The 21,906-nt window shown below is 43.6% G+C and overlaps 1 protein-coding gene across 1 annotated transcript; it reads left to right on the top strand.

Annotated features, from left to right (window-relative positions):
- The first annotated feature begins 16,857 nt into the window (after positions 1-16,857).
- ODF4 (outer dense fiber of sperm tails 4) lies at positions 16,858-20,566 on the top strand. The gene is made up of 3 exons (XM_004605188.2): positions 16,858-17,257; positions 20,055-20,189; positions 20,373-20,566. The coding sequence occupies exons 1-3, from the start codon at positions 16,858-16,860 to the stop codon at positions 20,564-20,566; spliced, it is 729 nt and encodes a 242-aa protein (XP_004605245.2).
- Positions 20,567-21,906: the final 1,340 nt, after the last annotated feature.

The following is a 21,906-nucleotide window of genomic DNA, read 5'->3' as shown; positions in this document are numbered from 1 at the left end:
AGCACAAAGCTCATTCCAGAATACACAGAAAATCTCAATAATGATGGTGAAAGTACTCTTAAATTGAAAAATTAATTTATGGAGAATAGGGATACAGCTTAGTGTTTGGTTCCTAAAACTGCACAAATAAGTAAAATAAAATTACAACTTACATTTTATTATTAGACTTAAATTTTCCTATAATTGTCAGTTTGATACCTTGAGAAACTTGCAAATGTCCCACAAATTAATCAGAATAGAGGTTCAAGATGTCTAAGTCTTTGAATAGCACTATAGCACTGTTGTCCTGTTGCTCACTGATTTGCTCGAGCAGGCACCAGTAACGTCTCCATTGTGAGACTTATTGTTATTGTTCTTGGCATATCGAGTATGCCACGGATAGCTTGCCAGGCTCTGCCATGCAGGTGGGATGCTCTCGGTAGCTTGCTGGGCTCTCCAAGAGGGACGGAGGAGGCCGTGTGCAGGGCAAACACCCTACCTGCTGTGCTATGGCTCCAGTCCAAGATTGTTCAAGAATTCACCTGCTTTCAACAACTAAGGCAATCAGGTAGCAGGGTATTGGAATGCATTATCATAACAATAAAACAAATGTAAAGCTCCTCTTTCAGAGGAAGTTCTTCTAGGAGATTAACTCAAGGACAAAATCTCATCTGGGGTTCTGCTCAAAGACAGGATTCCAACAAGGGTGTATTGATTTCTCTTTTTCTTAGCTAGTAATCCATTTCAGCAGAGCCTGGCAAACTACCCTGGCGTATTTGATATGCCAAAAACAGTAACAACAAGTTTCACAATGGAGACGTTACTGGTGCCTGCTCGAGCAAATCGATGAGCAAGGGGATGACAGTGACAGTGACAGTGACAGTAATCCATTTATTTCTAGTCATTTTATATGAACACAGTAAGAGATATATTAAACTTAAAGGTTGGCTCTTCCTGGGGACATCTCGCTATATATTCCAGACTACAGCCCTCAGGTCAGATTAGTCTTTCCTAACCCCAGCAGGGTCCTTATTCAGTTACTTCTTTTTGGGTCATGACAGAGTTTGTTCCATGACTGTGCTCTTAATTTATTATACTTCTTAGGGTGCTTAGCTTGTCCCTTTCCAATGCCAGGGTAGTTTACAGTTTGCCCTGGGTCCATCCAAGTCCCTTGATGGGACCCTCCTTTTGGGTGTATTAGGAAGTAAGAGCAATTGAGGCTAAAGTCAGATAAATATGATGGATGTGCAGGAGTAAATATTATTTGGAGTCAATTAACTCCCATGTTACAAAAGCATAGCATCAATTGTCTTCCTGTATCTATACAAAGAGGACATTGCTAAACCACGCAAAGGACATAGAGGAAAGAGAAAAGTAATATGGGATTAGGAACGCCTGATGGAATTTGGTGTGCCTCGGGAGCACTGTGGTGGGAGTAATTCAATAAACCTAAGCTCTGCAGTAGGAACAAGGGCAAATTAATATAATCCAACTATCACCCAACCAAGAAACCTATTGCCAATAATATATACATATCAGTGCAATCTCCCATTTTATTCCCCTGTCACCCACTGAGAAATATCGATCATACTATATTTTGTGTTTATGATGCCTTATTGTTTTATTAAATATGTTATTGCAATAATAATAGTATATAAGCTGAGTCAATGTTTTGTTTATACACTATAAAATTATTTTAAATTTTTCTAAAAATTATGTTTTTCAGGAATTATTATTATTATTTTTGGTTTTTGGGGGGGTCACACTCAGCTATGTGTTTACTCCTGCTCTGAGTTCAGGGATCCTGGCAGGCTCATGGAACATAGGTGGTGCTGAGGATCAAACCCAAATAAGCTTTTTGCAAGGCAAATGCTGTACCAGCTGTACTATCTCTCTAGTCTCATTATTATTATTGCACTGTAGCACTGTCATCCCATTGTTCGTCGATTTGCTCGAGCGGGCATCAGTAATGTCTCCATTGTGAGACTTGTTGTTACTGTTTTTGGCATATTGAATATGCCACGGGGAGCTTCATTATTATTATTAAAATTTATATTAAAAATTTTAAATTAATTATTTTTATATTGATTAAGATTCTATAATTTACAATACAGCTAATGATGCACACAGTTCCAATCCCATACCAATTACCAGTGTACTCACCTCCCTCCCCCAAGAACCCCAGTGCCCCTTCCTTCCAACCCACCCAGCCACAACTCAATTGTGTGGATCAGTTTTTCTGTTGCATTACCTTTGGTTCTTGTTGATACCTTGATGTGTATTTTCAAGTTGCACATATGAAAGAGATCATTCTGTATCTATCACTTTCTGTGCTCAGGGATTACTCCTGATGGAGTCAGGGAACCATATGGGGTGCAAGGGATAGAACCTTGATTAGCTGTGTGCAAGGCAAGTGCACAACCTGCTGTACTATTTCCCTGACCCTCTATCCCCTTCTTTCTGACTTCGTTTAGCATGATATCCTCTAGTTCTAGCCATACTGTTGCAAATTGCATGATTTTGTTCTTTTTAGAGCTACAAAGTATTCTATAATGTATATGTACTACAACTTTTTGTTTTGTTTTGTTTTGGGGTTTACACTCTGTGATGCTCAGGGATTACTCCTGGCTCTGTGCTTGGGAATTACTCCTGACAGTGCTCAGGGATACCACATGGGGTGCTAGGGATCAAACCCTAGACAACCACATGCAAGGCTATACTATTGTTCTGGTTCTAGAACAGCTGTTTTTGATACGTGTCATTGTCATTGGTGTCAGATGATATCCAAATATTGTTTGAATTTGTATTTTCCTAATTGATATGCTTGTCGTCCATACCTATATTTACTTTGAGAAAATGCCTTTTCATCTCCTCTCTGCATTTGTGGGTGGGATCATTAGATTTTTTTTTTGTTGTTGTTAGAGGCCACACCCAGAGGTGCTCAGGGAGGTGGTATTCAGAGCTTATTCCTGGTTCTGTGGTGCCAGGGATCAAAATCCTCATGCAAAGCAAGTTCCCTGCCCACAGTACTATCTCTCTGCCCCCCCTGCCCCCCCTGCTTGGAGGATAGGAGGGTCATGAGAACAGAACACTCAAGAATGGTGTTAATCCTCTTACCATAAACCACCCCACAGTGCTCCCTCATCCCAGCTGAGGACACAGCAAGACATCTGTGACCTGGAACAGGCTTCTTGACTATTGTAAATTTGGATGTCTAGTGTAGTCTCTGAACCTGGGAGGAATAAATTCCTATTGTTTAGAAACTACTCAGTCTGTGGTCTGAAGTCTGAGTGACGTAGCACAGAGGAAGAGCCCTTGCAGTATTTCAATGCCTGATTCCAACCATTCCTGATGTTTAGCTATGTATGTGGCCTTGGGATTCATGATTAACTCCCTTTTTAACTGGAAGCATATTTGGGTTTCCTTCTGTTATTTGCAGTCACAAATATCCTCTGTGTTCTTGTTCCTTCAATGTTAGTGAAGGAGCATAAGGCAATTAAAATGAAAAATTAACAAGAATGACTATCATTTTGGGACTGGAGCAATAGTATAGTGGGTAAGGCACTTGCCCTGCATGAGGACAATCCAGGTTCACCCCTGGCATCTTAAATGGTCCCCTGAGACTGCCAGGAGTGATTTCCGAGTTCAGAGCCAAGAATAATTCCTGAGCATCACTGGTTATGACCCAAAAGCAAAAACAAAAAGAATTACTATCATTTTCTGGGAATTTGCTATGACCAACAAGTGGTCTTTTATTCATTATCTTATTTAATACTCAAACCAAGTCTGAGACAAGCATCACTGTCCAGCCAGGCATGTGTGTAACTCCCGGTCATTGCAACATTATCATCAACAACAAGAAAGGGAAAGAGAAGAGGAGAGGTAATAAGTAGAAAAGAAGGAGCCAGAGCTTTAGTCTAGTGGGATGCCACTTGCCTTGCATGTAGCCAACCCAGGTTTGAAACTTGGCATTCCAGATGGTTTCCTGAGTCCACCAAGAGTGATTCTTGAGTGCATAGCCATGAGCAGCGCCAGGTGTAGCCTAAAACCAAAACAAACAGCCTCTCCCTCCCCCACCAATAAACCCTAATAAAACAAGACCATGGATTCTTTTGAAAAAATTGAATAAAGTTTATGTTTATTTTTCTTTTTAATGCCTATTACTGTTTTTCTTTTTTTGGGGGTGGGGGATATCACATACCCACTGATATTCAGGGGTTACTTTTGGCTTTTCACTGAGATTACTCCTGGTAGTGCTCGGGAGACCATATGGGATGTTGGGGATCAACATATGGGATGTTGGGGATCAAACCTGGGTTAGTCGCATACAAAGCCCAACCCGCTGTACTCTAGCCCCTGGTTTTCATTTTAATCATTTATATGGGCAAGATAAATGGTAATGTGATCAATAGTCTTTCATGGGATGTGTAAAACCACAAAAAAGAGGAGAGAGGAGAGGGCCACTCAGGGCATAGGGCAGCAGCGCTCTGTCTCTCCCGCCTCCTGCGTTCGGTAGTCTCCAGCCGCTTACCCCACCCCGGGGAAGGTTGATGGCTATGATGACGCAGGTGAAGGAAGGAACGGAGCCAGGCTGGTTGATCTCATTTGCAGTTTATTCCATCCCCATCTCCATTCTCCTCTGATTTTCCTCCTGCTTCTTCCTCCCACATGCTACTTTATTCTCCTTCTCCTCTGGATCTGGATGTGGATCTAGCTTCTCCAGATCTGGCAGTGGGACTGGCCCGAGCCCAGCCCACTCTTACAGCCTAGTTAAATCTCTAAGAATGAGGGGTTAGGGCTAACACATAGGTGTGGTCACAATCAATAGGGTAAAGTTCTTTCCCTCAGGGGATGCTCCATCTAGGACAGGGCGGAATCCTATGGGTGTGTTTCTCCTCTCCTTGTCCAACTAACATATAAGTATTCATAATATTAATCATTTTGTATGGATATAGCAAGAGATGCATTAAGCTTATAGAATTGCTTTCCTGGGGTCATCCCGATCTCAGACTACAGTGCTCAGGCCAGATTAGTCTTTCCTATCCCTAGCAGGGTCCTAGTCTTGCTTTTGGATCATGACATGACATGTCCATGACCAAGCTCTTAACATATAGTTAAGCATTAGGCACTTTGGCCAGGCCCATCTCGATGCCAGAGTAGCACATAACTCACCACTTGCCCTGGGTCCGTCCCGTCCCTCGTCGGGACTCTGCTTTTGGGGGTGCTAGGAAGTAAGGGCAGCCGAGGCTTAAGTCGAGAAAGCAGATGCCTGGGAGTGAATAATATTCGAAGCCAATTAAATCCCATGTTACCAAAGCATATTAACAACTGTCTTTCTTTGTCCATACAAAAAGGACATTGCTCTAAAGTGAACTATTCAAAAAAAGGAGAAGAGAAAGGGCAATATTAACTTACAATACAAATTCAATATCTTAGAAAGGTCTGACCTTACAAATTAACAGAGTTTGATTCAGGGAAAAGCTGATAAACTAGTTGGGGAAGAGAGCATGGAAGTGATTACATATAGACAAAGGAGTAGGAGTGACTTGGGAGCACCTTGATGGGCGTGACCGATATACCTAAACTCCTAGTGGCAAGGGAAGCAGGACATACCAATGTAGTCTAGAATTGTTTAGAGATTCTTACCAGATAAGCCCAAACTCTGTGGCAAGGGAGAAAGGACAAACCAATGATATCCTACAAGACTTTACTTCTAAGTCATGGGGTTTACTTCTAAATGTTGCTAATTAGCCCCTAAGACTATAAATCTGTGCTTTTTCTTTTTTTAGTGATGCTGGGGATCAAACACCGTGCTTTTCAGAAACAAAGCAAGTGCTCTATTGCTGAGCTATATCTTTGGCCATTTTAAGAAATACTCTGTCTACTTAATTTTATTATTTTACCTTTTTTTTTTTTTTTTTTTTTTTGCTTTTTGGGTCACACCCAGCGATGCACAGGGGTCACTCCTGGCTCTGCACTCAGGAATTACCCCTGGTGGTGCTCAGGGGACCATATGGGATGCTGGGAATCGCACCCGGGTCGGCCGCGTGCGAGGCAAACGCCCTATCTGCTGTGCGCTCCCAGCCCCTATTTTACTTTTTAAATTAAAATCTTTTTTTTTTTTTTTTGCTTTTTGGGTCACACCTGGTGATGCAGAGGGGTTACTCCTGGCTCTGCACTCAGGAATTACTCCTGGCAGTACTCGGGGGGACCATATGGGATACTGGGGATTGAACCCTGGTCAGCTGCATGCAAGGTAAACTCCCTACCTGCTGTGATATTGCTCTATCCCCTACTTTTTTTTTTTTTTTTTGCTTTTTGGGTCACAACTGGCAATGCACAGGGGTTACTCCTGGCTCATGCACTCAGGAATTACTCCTAGTGGTGCTCAGGGGACCATATGGGATGCTGGGAATCGAACCCGGGTCAGCAGCATGCAAGGCAAATGCCCTACCCACTGTGCTATCACTCCAGCCCTACAGCCCCTACTTTTTTAATTAAAATATTTTATTGATTGTGGGGACCAGACCAATAGTGCAAAAATGCCTTGTATGTGGCCGACCTGAGTTCCATCCCTGGCATCCCATATGGTTCCCCCAAGGACCATCAGGAGTGCAAGTGCAGACAAGGTGTAACCCCTGAGCATCGCCAGGTGTGACCTAAAAAGGCGAATTTTTTTTAATTGATTGAGATTCTGTGGTTTACAATACTGCTAATAATGGATCATTACGATTAATAACCATTTTTGGTCCACACTCTACTGTGCTCAGCCCTTCTGGCTCTGTGCTTAGGAATTATGCCCGGTGATGCTGGGGACTGAACACAGGATGTAACTCAGCAGCCAGCAGGGTTGCACCTGGCAGCATGCCCTGTGCATGTCAGGTATGAAGTATAACCTTTTAAGCTATTTTCCGTGTGTGTATGTGTTTGTGTGTGTGTGTGTGTGTGTGTGTGTGTGTGTGTGTTGGATAACATTGTGTTGTCCTTGCTCCTCCCACAGGGAGCTTAAGGTTTATTGAGTCACTCCCACAACAGTGCAACTGAGGCATACCTAATTTCATCAGGCACTAATAATCCTACATTGCTTTTTTTTTCCCTTTATGTCATTTGCATAGTTTATTTAGCAATGTCCCTTTTTTGTATAGACACAGGAAGACAATTGATGCTATGTTATGCTATGCTATCAACTAACATGGGAGTTAATTGACTCCAAAATAATATTTACTTCTGGGCGTCCATATTTACTTGGCTTAAGCCTCAGTTGCCCTTAGTTCCTAGCACTCTAAGAGCAGGGTCCCGATGAGGGACTGGATGGATCCAGGGCAAGCTGTGAGCTACCCTGGCATTGAAATGGGCCAGGCCAAGTGCCATAATACTTAACTGTAAGCTAAAAGCATGGTCATGGACAAACTCCATCATGACTCAAAAAGAAATAACTGAATAAGGATACTGCTGGGGTTAAGAAAGACTAACCTGAGACACACAAACAAATCTCAGAACCTAGCGGCTCCTGGCAAAAATGCCTCTGGACTTTGCATTAGGCCACCTTCTCTGGGCCACTCCAAAAGGGAGCAGGTTCCACCCCTCTGCCTGTTCCCTAGGAAGCCCGGCAGCCACCATCTTCCAGAACTCAATGGAAAACCCAGGTATGGGCCAGCAGTGATGACACATGCCAGGCATCTCAGGGATAGGTGAGGAGCCAGTTCTTTTCCTCCCCCGCTCCAATGGGACTCTGAGATGATGCCTATAAATGGCCCCAGGCTACTTATTAAGCTCCTTAATGGCCATGATTCCAGAGACACACAACCGAATCTCAGAACCGAGTGGCTCTTGGTAGAAATCTCTCCAGACTCTAATTATTAAAATTTTAGAATTCCAAGATCCTGCAGCCGCTCTTGTGGCCATACATCATATGCTACTCATAACCAGCAATACAAAATAAACTGTCTAATGTTGACTTTTCGGCAGGTCTGAGTGTTGGGGGGAAATTCCAGACAATAATGGTGGGACTAGTGTAGAAATATTGAATGTAATCAAAGTAGAGAGAGAGCAATGTGGAAATTTTCTACCACACAGGCGGGGGAGGGGTGGAATGGGTGTATACTGTGGTTTTTGGTGGTGGAAAATGTGTACTGGTGAAGGGATGGGTGCTTGATCATTATATGACTGAGACTCAAAAATTAAAGCTTTGTAACTGTTTTCACGGTGATTCAATAAATAAATCTAAAAGAAAGAAAGACTAACCTTGCCTGAGGACTATGGTCTGGAATTTATAGTGAGATGTCCTAGGAAGAGCCAACCTTTAAACTTAATATATCTCTTACTGTGTTCATACAAAATGACATTGCTAGAAATATTACAAGAAGTAAATTTATTATGACTATTTAAATGGATTACTACATGAGGAAAGGAGAAAGCAATATACGCTGGATAGAATTCCACCCTTGAGATGATCTCCTAGTAATCTGGAGTAATCTCCTCAAATGAGATTTTGTCCTGAGTTAAACCCTTGTAGGAGTGGCTTTACATCTCTTTGTTGTTATAACGTTCAACCCCACCTTTGTATCCCCATTCTTCATGATTTCTATATAACTATGCTGTAAGGGGTAAGAAGGAAGGAGATGTTAAAGACATTAAAGACTAGGTGTTGGAGACGATAAAATTTGGACTAGATGCTGAGGACTAGATGCTGAAAACTAGACATTGGGGACAAGATGTTGAAAACGAGGAGGAGAACTGAGACTTTGGAGACTTTGGGAGAACCAGATGACGACAATGACTGGAAGTAGAGGACTATGATACTATGTCAATACGAGGAAGTAGAGATAACGAAGGAGAGGACTTTGAGATGCATAAAGAGACTAGGATGATGGAACTGATGACCGGGACTGCGACCAAAACTATGACTATGATTGCACCATGAAGAGAGAGATCCGACTACACTGGGGAGAAGAGAGAAATAAACTGTTTACAGACCAACCCTGGGCCCAATTCCTGTTGTCTCCGTTCCCCAGTCCATCTGCCGCCACTGTAGTCTGGCCTTCGGAGGCGGTTCTCGGCTACCAACGCTCAAGTTCAGCTGGCATGGGCTCACCACATTGCACCTTTAATTGGAAACGTGTGTGTGTGTGTGTGTGTGTGTGTGTGTATGTGTGTATGTGTGGCGAGGGCTACACCAGTGGTGCCTGGGGCTGGAACTAGGGCTCCTGCATGCAAAACAAGCACTCCAGCTCGTTGAGCTATCATGTATCACTACGTCCACAAAGTAACCAACTCTGGTGAGATTTGAACTCATATTCCAATTTTGTTTGTTTGGGGGCCGTGCTGGTAGCACTCAGGGGTTATACTTGGCTCAATATGTTCAGGAGATTTTGTGGTGCTGGGAATCAAACCTGAGTCTCTTGTATACAGAGCATGTACTCCAGCCCATTGAACTATCACTCTGAACATCATACCCCAAATATGAAAGACTTTTGTCTCATGTTTTCAGGAATTAAAGGTTTGGAAACGTCTATGATCAGGCTTAGATTTATTTTCCTTTAATTTCAAATGGAAGTTAGGAAAATCATTTCAGATTGCCTAACACCCCTGTACCCACTTCTTATTCTATTTCTCCTCTCTTCTGAGATTGAGGAGGAAAAAAAGAGACAAAGATAAAGAGTAGAGAGTAGAGGTGGAAAAGAGATTAAAGTTGGTTACATTTTTGTTGTTCCCAAAGAATATCAGAGGTGGGGGCTGGAGCAATAGTATGGCAGGTAGGGCATTTGCCTTGCATGCGGCCAACCCGGGTTTGATTCTTAGCATCCCATATGGTCCCCTGAGCACTGCCAAGAGTAATTCCTGAGTGCAGAGCCAGGAGTAACCCCTGTGCATCACTGGGTGTGACCAAAAAATATATATCAGAGGTGTTTTCACAAGCATAAGAATCTCCTTTTTATTTTTTTTTAAATTTTAAAAAAATTTGGGGGGCTGGAGCGATAGCACAGCGGGTAGGGCGTTTGCCTCGCACGTGGCCGACCCGGGTGCGACTCCCAGCATCCCATATGTTTCCCTGAGCACCGCCAGGGGTAATTCCTGAGTGCAGAGCCAGGAGTGACCCCTGTGCATCGCCGGGTGTGACCCAAAAAGAAAAAAAAATTTTTAAATTAAAAAAAAAAATTTTAATTTTATTGAATCACCATGTGGAAAATTACAATGCTTTCAGGTTTAAGTCTCAGTTATACAATGCTGAAATAACCATCCCTTCACCAGTGCCCATATTCCACCACCAAAAAAAGAAAAAAAAACACCAAAAACCCAGTATACCTCCCATCCCGCCCCCTCGCCCCACCAAACTGATAAATTTCACTTTACTTTCTCTTTACTTTGGTTACATTCAATATTTCAACAAAAACCTCACTATTATTGTTAGGAGTTCCCCACTAGAGTCAGACTGTTGTGAAGAGATATGAGGTCTGTGGCCGCGCGGTTTTGGATTTCTGTATTTTAGCAACTAAGTCCAGGGAAATTTCTTCCAGATACTGGATCATTGCAAGCTTGTAACTCACATCTGTGGTCCTCATAATATGGCGGTCGCCACGCCCTTCACCCCCGGCAAGGAAAAAGGTGAGAGAGAGAAATACATTTCCCCTCCTGGGTAGGCATGAGGCCACGGCTTAGTTCTCAGTCTGGAGACATTCTGCAAGGAGCTGCCGGTACCAAAAATAGTTTAGCTGGCCTCTGGAGTCATGCTCGTGCAGCTGCGGAGAGGCCACACATGTACGGCCCCCAGGATCACATCTCAGTGGTGAGCCAAGATTCTCCTTTTCTACTCCTCCCCCACCCACCACATCCATCCTCTCATGAATAACCAAAGCAATCCTTGGGAAAATGAACCTAGGAGGCTTCACTTTTCTTAACTTTGAATTGTACTACAAAGAAGTAGTAATTAATACAGCAAGGTACTGAAATAAAGAAAGATCTTCTGATTAATGTGAGAGAATTGAAAATCCAGACACATATTCTCAAGTATATGATCAATTAATCTTGGATAAAAAAGCAAAAAATATGAAGTGGGGTAAGGAAAACCTTTTTCTTTTTCTTTTTTAAATTTTATTGAATCACTGTGAAATAGTTACAAGCTTTCATGTTTGGGTTACAATCTCACAATGATCAAACACACATTCCTCCACCAATGCACATTCCCCACTGTAAAAAACTAAAGAACGCCGAGGGGGGGCGAGTGCACTCGCGGGCTCTCTGGGCGGCTCTGTTTCACCACCCGCGTCCGGTGCTCCGGAACCGCAGTGTGTGCCGTCGGTCGAGGGCAGGCGACGGAAGGAAGAAGGAAGGCCAAACTGGTTGCTCGATCCGTTTATTTCATTCTCTCCCTCCGCTTCTCTCCCGCTCTCCTGGATCTCTCCCCGTGGATCTGCCCCGTGGATCTGGCTCGTGGATCTGGCCCCCCAACCCACTCTCACAGCCTAGTTAAATCTCCACAGCATCAGGGGGTTGGGGCCTACACGTAGGTGTGGTCACCATCAATAGGGTAAGGTTCCTTTCCCTTAGGGGATGCTTCTCCTAGGACTTAATTCTCTTTCAGCAGGAGGATCCACCCAAGGGTGGAGTCCCATGAACGTGTTTCTCTTCTCCTCAGCCAGCAAACATATAAGAATTCATAATATTAATTATTTTGTATGGACACAATAAGAGATGCATTAAAGCTTATAGAATTGCACTCCTGGAGCCATCTCAATCTCAGACTACAGTGCTCAGGCCAGATCAGTCTTTCCTATCCCTGGCAGGGTTCCAGTCTCATAATTACTATTGGATCATGACAGCATTTGTCTATGATCAAGCTCTTAACTTATAGTTAAGAATTAGGCACTTTGGCCAGGCCCATCTCGATGCCAGGGTAGCACATAACTCACCGCTTGCCCTGGATCCTTCCTGTCCCACGTCGGGGACCCTACTTTGGGGTGCTAGGAACTGAGGGCAACTGAGTCTTAAGTGGAGAAAGCAGAGGCCCGGGAGGGAATATTCGAGGCCAATTAATTCCCAAGTTATAGAAACATAATATTGTCTTCTTGTGTCTATACAAAACAGTCATAGCTTTAAAGTAAATTATTCAAAAGGCACAAGAAGAAGAGAAAGGCAATATTAACTTATATAATATAAATTCAGTATCCTAGGAAGGTCTGACCTTGCAAATTAGCAGAGTCGGATTAAGGGAAAGCCAGAGGATTAACTCTTTTGGGGAAGAGAGCATGGAGAAGTGATTATAGCTAAACAAAGGGATGGGAGAGATTCGGGAACACCTTGATGGGTGTGACTGGGGTAAGCCTAAACTCTGGGTAAAACCGGGACAAGCTACTTGTGGCAAGGAGGGAAAGGACAAAGTAATGTCATCCTACACCCCACCACCAATATCCTGGGTATACTCCCCCCTTTCCCACCCTCCCCCTGCTTCCATGGCAGACAGTATTCCCCATACTCTCTTCTCTACTTTTGGGCCTTATGGCTTGCAACACAGACACTGAGAGGTCATCATTTTTGTTCCATTATCTACTTTCGACATGCATCTCCCATCCCAACTGGTTCCTCCAGCCATCATTTTCTTAGTGATCCCTTCTCTATTCCATCTGCCTTCTCTCCTCCACTCATGAAGCAGTCTTCCAGCTATGGGGCAATCCTCCTTGTATCTACTGTCCGTGGGTGTCAGCCTCATGTGATGTTATTCTATACTCCACAAATGAGTGCAGTCCTTCTATATCTGTCTCTCTCTTTCTGACTCATTTCACCTAGCATGATACTCTCCATGTCTATCCATTTATAAGCAAATTTCATGACTTCATCTCTCCTCACAGCTGTGTAGTATTCTATTGTGTAGATGTACCAAAGTTTCTTTAACCAGTCATCTGTTTTAGGGCACTCAGGTTGTTTCCAGATTTTGGCTATTGTGAACAGTGCTGTGATGAATATATAGGTACAGATGTCATTTCTACCTTGATTTTCTGCATCCTTGATATATGTTCCCAGAAATGGTATTGCGGGGTTATATGGAAGCTCAATTTCTAGTTTTTGAAGGACTGTCCATATTGTTTTCCAGAAAGGTTGGACTAGTCGGCATTCCCACCAACAGTGCATGAGCATCCCTTTCCCCCCATATCCACACCAGCACTGGTTGCTTTTGTTCTTTTGAACGTATACCAGTCTCTGTGGTGTGAGATGATATCTCATTGTTGTTGTTGTTTTTTGGGTCACACCCAATGATGCTCAGCGGTTACTCCTGGCTTTGCACTCAGGAATTACTCCTGGCTGTGCTTGGCGTACCCTATGGGATGCCAGGGATCGAACCCAGGTCAGCTGCGTGCAAGGCAAATGCCCTACCTGCCATGCTATTGCTCCGGCCCCCAATATCTTATTGTTGTTTTGATTTGCATCTCCCTGATGACTAGCGATGTGGAGCATTTTTCATGTGCCTTTGGGCCATTTGTATTTCTTTTTTGAGGAAATTTCTGTTCATTTCTTCTCCCCATTTTTTGATGCTCTGGAGGTTTTTTCTTATACAATTCTACTAGTTCTTGTATATCCTGGATATTAATCCCTTATCAGATGGGTATTAGGTAAATATTCTTTCCCATTCTGTGGGCTCTTTCTGTATTTTGGTCACTATTTCTTTTGAAGTGCAGAAGCTTCTTAGTTTGATGTACTCCCATTTGTTTGCTTCCACTTGCATGGTCAGTGTTGTTTCATCCTTAAAGATGCTTTTAGGTTCAATATCATGGAGAGTTCTGCCTACATTTTCTTCTATGCACCTTATAGATTCATGTCTGATATTGAGGTCTTTAATCCACTTGGATCTGACTTTTGTGCCTGGCATTAGACAGAGGTCAGAGTTCATTTTTTTGCAGGTAGCTATCCAGCTCAAAGAAAACCTTTTCAACATTGACCATATACAAAAAAATGAACTTAGACCTCTTACTGATGCCATGCACAGAAGCCATATGTAAATAGATTAAAAACCTCAGTATCAGGTCTGAAACAATAAGGCACGAAGAGGAAAACATAGCCAGATCTCTCCATGACACTGAAACTAGAGGTCTCTTTAAGGATAAAACACCACCTGGGGCTGGTGTAATAATATAGAGGGGAGGGCTTTTGCTTTGCCCTCGGCCAACCTGGCTTTGATCTCCAGCATCCCATATGGTACCCTGAGCACTGTCAGGAGTTATTCCTGAGTGCAGAGCCAGTAATGATCCCTGAGCATTGCTGAGTGTGACCCAAAGAGGTACCCCCCCCCACAAAAGGATAAAACACCACAAACCAAGTAAGTGGAAGCAGACATAAACAAATGGGACTACATTAAATTAAAAAGCCTCTGTACCTCAAAGAAAATGAAGACCAGAATACAAAGAAAACAAATACCAGAATATAAAGACAGCCCACATACTGGGAGAAATTTTTGCCCACCACTCATCTGATAAAGGGTATCACTGTACCACTGTCATCTCATTGCTCAATGATTTGCTTGAGTGGGCACCACTAATGTCTCCATTGTGAGACTTGTTACTGTTTTTTTTTTGCTTTTTTTGGGTCACACCTGGCGATGCACAGGGGTTACTCCTGGCTCTGCACTCAGGAATTACCCCTGGCGGTGCTCAGGGGACCATATGGGATGCTGGGATTTGAACCCGGGTCGGCTGCTGCAAGGCAAACGCCCTACCCGCTGTGCTATCTCTCCAGCCCCTTGTTACTGTTTTTGGCATATCAAATGTGCCATGGGTAGCTTGCCAGGCTCTGTCCTGCGGGCGAGATATTCTTAGTAGCTTGCCAGGCTCTCTGAGAGGGGTGGAGGAATTGAACCCAGTGTGCAAGGCAAATGCCCTACCACTATGCTAACGCTACAGCCCTGGTAAAGGGTAAATATCTAATATATAAAAAGCATTAGTTTGCAGGAAAAAAAATCTAATCCCATCAAAAAATGGGGAGAAGAGATGAACAGAAAGTTTCTCAAAGGAATCCAAATGGCCAAAAGGCACTCGAATTAATGCTCGACATCACCAATCATCAGAGAAAAGCAACAGTGAGATACCTTATCACTAAAGAGACTGACACTCATCACAAAGAACAGCAACCAGTGTTGGTGTGGGTTGGGGGGGGTGGGCGGAAAGGGACCTTTATTTACTGCTGGTGGGAATGTTAACTGGTCCAACCTTTTTGAAAAGATATATGGACATTCCTCAAAAAAAAAAAAATCTAGGAATTGAGCTTCCATTTTTGATTCAGCAACTTTGCTCCTGGGAATACACCCAAAGGGCCACTAAACACAAGCATCCTCATTCCTACATTCATTACAGAACTATTCACAATAGCCAGAATCTGGAAACAACCCAAGCTCCCAAGAACAGATGAGTGGATAAAGAAGCTATGGTACATCTACATGACGAAACACTACCCAGCCATTAGAAAAAAATGAAGTCGTGAATTTTCCAATACATGGAAGGACATGGAGAGTATCATGCTGTATGAAAAGAATCAGAGGGAGAGGCATAGACATAGAATAATCACACTCATTTGTGGGTTAGAAATAAACATAGTATGAGAATAATATGAAAAGACAGTAGAAATGGCCAGGAGGACTGGTCCTTAGTAGAAGCTCGCCATAAAAGGTGGGGAAGGGAGTTAGGACAGAGAAGGGTCCATTATGACAATGATAGTGGGAAGTGATCACTCTGGACAAGAACTGGGTGCCGAAAGGAGGTAAAGTGATATACATGACATCCTTCAGTATAGTATTGCACACAATAGTGCCTAAAACTTAAAAAGAAGAAAAAAGTGTCTGCCATTGAGGCAGGCTGTGGGGTGGGAGGGAAACTAGGGACATGGTAGAGGGAGTTAGACACTGGTTAAGGGGTGGGTGCTTGAACATTGTAGGACTGAAACTCATAACATGAAACAACTAACATGAACAACATGATCAGGAACAACTTTCTGACTTTGTATCTCATGGTGATTCAATTAAAAATAAATAAAAGATTCTTCTTCCTCCTACTCTATCAGTGAACATTTGCACTGAGATTAGGTCAGAGAACATGGTGAGAGAAAACGAGGTCCTCAGATACTCTATGATCTTTATTTTTATTTTTATTTTTTTATTAGTGAATCACCATGAGTTACAGTTACAAACTTATTAACTTTCATGTTTGCATTTTGTTTATATCCCTCCACCAGTGCCCAGTCCCCTCCACCAATGTTCCCAGTATCCCTCCCACCCTCCCATCCCACTCCCCCAACACCACCCCACCTCTGTGGCAGGGCATTCCCTTTTGTTCTCTCTCTCCTTTTGGGTGTTGTGGATTGCAACAGAGGTACTGCGTGGCCATCGTGTTTGGTCTATATTCTATTTTCAGCGCGCATCTCCCATCCTGTGCGGGTCCTCAAACCACACTTTACCTGGTGTTCCCTTCTCTATGCGAGCTGCCCCTTCCTCCAGCGTGTGGGGCCAGCTTCCAAGCCTTGGAGCCAACCTCCTGGTACTTATCTCTGTTATTCTTGAGTGTTAATCTTAAGCAAAGAAAAGCATGAAGCCACAGCTTTGAGCTGGAGCCTCAGAAGTCGGGCTGGAGGACGGAGTGCAGCTGAGATCTTTGGCCCCTCCCACTTTGAGCTGCCCCTCCTCCCACCCCAGGAATATTCTATGGCAGTTAGGGTTTCTGCCCTGTTGTTCTTTCCCAAGCCCCATCGTGGCAAATGCTCTGCATGATGATAGAAAATGAGGGACAACTGTGCTTAGCAAGTGAAGAGGGAGATGGGGTGGAAGATTGAAGGGGAGACAGGGGGTGTACAGAATGGGAACAGGGGACATTAGGGGAAAGTTCCCTGGGTCAGGATAAAGAAATGAACATCAGAAGTCTGGAAAGGCAGAAAAGGGCTGGGAATCGGACTAGCATAGAAATCTCAAAAGCAGAAGAGCAGGAGCCAAGCTCAGCCTTCCACTTCAGGGGGCAACAGGCCTTGAAGAATCGCAGGGTCTCTGTGTTGCCCTTGAAGTGGAGACTGAGACACAGTTCCCACTGGGCGGGGCAGTTGTTGGCTTCAGAGCTCAGCCTGCTTGCCTTCATTCTGCTGATGGTCATGGTCTTCTCCAAGAAATGGCTGTACCCCTCCAGAATCCGCTACTACCAGCCCTGGCCCATTCGCGTTAACAACATAATCGACAACTCAGCTCGTATCTTGTCCATGGGACTCTTGGAGTTTGGCAAAACCAAGAGCAGCAACAACTCAGAGAATGGAAGAGGTGAGACCCTCCACCCTCTATGCCAACCCAGGGCTCCAGCCTGCCTGGCTTCAAGCCCTGTATCCCATGTTCCCTCTCCTCTGGTCATCCCCAAGATTTAGATGCACAGATGCTTGAACTAGCACCAATGGTCATTTTCTGTCCCCTCAACTTTGGAAGCCAAATGTATTTGCCTGATCCAAAGGAAAATGTCACTGCTTTGGATAAGGCTTTTAAGATTTTCCAGGAGGGGGAAGACTGGGTAAAGTTCTTGCCTTACTTGCAGCCTGGCTTTGGTCCCCAGCACCCTATGTGGTTTCCTTGAACCCCGTCAGAAATGGCCCTTGAGTAGAGTCAGAAATAAGCTCTGGTCCAAAGAACAGAACAAAAATAATAAAATAAATAAAAATAATATAGTTTATGCCAAATCATTCATTAGAATTTTTGCCCATCACCAGTGTATACCTTTTTTCTCAAAATCCTTTTCTATACTAGATATCAATTCTTTTTTTTTTTTTCTTTTTGGGTCACACCTGGTGATGCACAGGGGTTACTCCTGGCTCTACACTCAGGAATTACCCCTGGCAGTACTCAGGGGACCATATGGGATTCTGGGAATCGAACAAGGGTCCGCTGTGTGCAAGGCAAACACCCTACCCGCTGTGCTATTGCTCTAGCCCCTAGATATCAATTCTTTTTTTTTTTTTTTTTTGCTTTTTGGGTCACACCCGGCCATGCACAGGGGTTACTCCTGGCTCTGCTCTCAGGAACTACTTCTGGCGGTGCTCGGGGGACCATATGGGATGCTGGGAATCAAACCCTGGTTGGTCGCGTACAAGGCAACTGCCTTACCCGCTGTGCTATGGCTCCAGCCCCAAGATATCAATTCTTTAAAAATATCATAGTCTTTATTTTATTAAACTACTTAACCAATATGGTAACTGCTATGACTTTGTTTAATTAACGTTTTCGGGGTGAGGCTCTTCCTTCACAATACTTGTGGGCTCAGGAGCCATTCCTGGAGAGGCAGCCCACTTTTGCAGTCCTGATGTCTTAGTCCTTGGTCTGATGCAGTACCCCTCAGCTAGGCAGTGATTTGGGCCTCCAGTGCTGTGGAGATGCTTGGGCAATGGGATACTAGGACTTGAACTCAGGACTTTTTTTTTCATATTTGCTAATTTTACAGAATTTTTGAAATCACATTTATTCTTTTATTATTATTTTTGGAAGCTCTGCTTTATTCATTTTTTGGTAGGGAATCTCTGCTAGAGCAATGGCCCCACAAGCACGGCCCCATCAACAGACTTAAAAAAAATCACTTTTTATTTTTCTTTTTGTGTCACACTTGGCGATGCTCAGGGGTTACTCCTGGCTTTGCACTCAGGAATTACTCCTGGTGGTGCTCGGGAGACTATATGGGATGCTGGGAATCGAACCCGGGTTGGCTGTGTTCAAGGCAAATGCCCTACCCACTGTGCTATCTCTCCAGCCAAATCACATTTTTTTTTTGGTAATTCCTTTTTGGTTTAGTTTTGGGCCACACCTGACTGTGCTCAGCATTACTCTTGGCTCTGTGTTCTGGTGTCACTCTGATTGGTGCTTAAGAGATCACTTGGTACTAGGGATCATACCTGAGTCTCCTGCATGCAAAGCTCATGTTCAGACCTTTGATCTGTCTCCCTGGCCGATAATTTTCTCTTCTTTGTATTGAGCTTCATATATTTATCAAATATTCACATTTTTTTCTTTTAAAAATTGCGTTCAAGTCCTGTACATTTTTTTTCTATTTAGGAATTCATTTTCATGCGATTGGGATTATTGAACAATTTCTGTATAATTTTTTTTTTTGTCACACTCAGGTACTAATCCCAGCTCTGTGTTTGGAGTAACTCCTGGTGACGTTCGGGGGGATCATGTGGAGCTGGGAATTGCATCCAGGCATCCAGCATGCAAAGCATTCAATCAGTCATTGCACTATCTCTCTGGCCCATATAAAGAAACTTTATGAGAAAATTAATTTTCCTCCTCCTCTTCCTCCTTTTGATTTGTTTTTGGGCTTATTACTGGCTCTGTGCTAAGGGATCACATATAGTGATGTTCAGGGGAACATATGGGATGCTGGGGATTGAACCCAGATTGGCTGCATACAGAGCAAACACCCTTCCTGTTGTACTGTCTCTCTGGTCCCATTTTATTGCTATCTTATTTGTGCATATCTTTGGTTAATACACCTGAACCTTTTCTTGTATTTGTTTGTTTGATTATATTTTATATTTGTGAATCCTTAGTTTATCTTGATTTTTAATTTTCATCAGACCCTTTTAAGCTGTGGAAAAATCACCTATTCTTTGGGTTGGCCAAGATCACCTTCTGCCTGGCCCTAGGGATGGGCTTCATTCTCACCATTTTGTTGCACCTGCCGTACCTACCTGGTTGTCAGAGATTGCACTTCTTCGTCTGGACTGGAACTATCATGAGCGTCTGTGAAGGTGCCCCCTAGCTCTGGAAAAGGTTCTCACTCTCTCCTAACCCACATCTTCCTTGGTACTTCCCCCTCTTCCTTTCTCTGGGTGTGGGTTAAGGGTTTTGTGGTAGTCGGGAACAGAACTAGTCATTATTGACTATGAATGGAGTCTATCACTTTCTAGATGGGAGAGAAGGAGGTGGAGGGATTCATTCCCATGAACCTCTGGGGCTGTGTGCTCTATGTTTACTGTTGGGAGTTGTGGTTTGTGACTTTGGCTCAGCAGACGAGGGAAGAGTCCCTATAGGATTCTTGGTTGAGAATAAGATTTCTTCTCTGTTTCCTAACTTCTAGTTGTCTTCATTTTCTTCACCCTCATATTGTTTCCTACTAATCTCTGGATCTTCGAGTTGAAGATGAATGTATCAATCCCCTTTGGCTGGAGCTACTTCATTGGTTGGCTGGTGTTTATCCTCTATGCCACCTGTGGTGAGTGGCCTAGAGAGTCCTGGGAGGTTCACATGAGGGTCAGGGTAGAAAAAATGTGAAGGGAAGGGGTTGGTAGCACGCAGGGATAAGCTCTTAGGGACTTTTCTTCACTTCACCCTGCCTATCATTCTTCCCAATTCTTCAACCAACCTTCCTTTCCATCATCCTCTTGTCCTTTTCCAGGGGTCCTCTGCTACTTCAACAATAGATATTTCAGGGATGTGATTCAGAGTCCTCCCTCTGGCATCAGCTTCAGCAGCAATTATTCCAGCTCAGTAAAAGACTACATAAACAGACTGTTTCAGATACCTGTCAAGAAGGAAGTCCAGTATCCTAATAAAAAGGCATCTCTGGATCCTGAGAGGGCAGATGACTGAGATCTCATAGAATCTGGATACCACCAGTAACAACTTCACAAACTCTGAACCCCTGGGACCAAGTTCTATCTATTCAGCAGAATTTCTCTCCTCATCCCCTCACCACAGCTTTTAGATAGGATGACTCAGTACTGCAAGGTGTTAGAGAGGGAGGATTATAGGCAAACGCTGTACTCTCTCCCTTGTGCCTCACCTACAGCTTGAGAGATGTGGAATAAATTGTCTCTTGTTTTCTATGATTTCTTTTTGTTGTTGTTATTTTGTTTTGGGGCCACACCCAAGATACTCATGGCTTACTCCTGACCCTGCATTCAGAGATCACTCCTAGTGGGCTTGAGGGGCCATATCAGGTGCTGGGGATTGAACCTGGGTCTACTGCATGCAAGGCTAACACCCTACCTGGTACTATTGCTCTGGCCCCAATTGTCTCTTGTTTTCATGTCTTGAGAGTTGTTGTGGTAAACCAACAACTTAAAGGCGAGGAAGGGAGAAACCAAGCTTGTCTTGTAGTTCGTCCTTCTTAGGAGACTTCTGCCACCGTTTAGTCCCCAAACTTGCCCAACCTCTTCCCAGCAGGCAAATACCTTGCTGTAGGCAAACACCTTTTGAGAGCCACTTTAAGCTTTGTTACCTTTACTTGTTTACTTTTTGGGCCACACCCACAGTGCTCAGGGATCACTCCTGGTAGGGCTCAGGGAACTATATCTGATATTGGGGACCAACACAGGTTGGCTGCATGCAAGGCAAATGGCATACTCACTATACTCAGGTCCTGAAACTTTGTTACTTATATCCCAACATTTAGTAAGTAAAGCGATAATCAGCAGGGAGATCCCTCTGATGAATTTATCTTATTCATAATGAAGGCTTCAAGAGCAAAATGCTTTGCAATATACAAGGCAAGTGAAATAATGAAGGCATAATAGGGAATGTGACTGTACTGTGTGCTGTAGGCAATAACCCCCTTGTGCCATCTCAGATGACTGAGATCTCATAGAGCCTGGGTACCACCAATACCAATGCCAACTCTACCTCTGCTTCACACCCTTCATAATCACCACTTCCATTTCTGCCATCATCCCCACATTTATTGTCATCTTTACTACCCACCACCTTTACCACTACTGTCAACAGCCATTCCCAACTCTGCTGTCACTTCTACTACCTTCACTTTCACTATCATTTGCACATCTTCTACATCTACACAAACTATCTCTTCCACATCCTCTCCTTCTACCACTGCCCCTTAACTACATCACACCACTTTAACTATCACCTCCAGCTCCATCACTTCCACCACCGCTCTACCACTACCTCCATCATTACCTCCATAAGCACTA

This window comes from Sorex araneus, chromosome 3, assembly GCF_027595985.1.
Source record: "Sorex araneus isolate mSorAra2 chromosome 3, mSorAra2.pri, whole genome shotgun sequence".
Classification (NCBI taxonomy): Eukaryota; Metazoa; Chordata; class Mammalia; order Eulipotyphla; family Soricidae; genus Sorex; species Sorex araneus.
The sequence above is the reverse complement of the archived record's forward strand: the minus strand, read 5'-3'. Positions and strand labels throughout refer to the sequence as shown.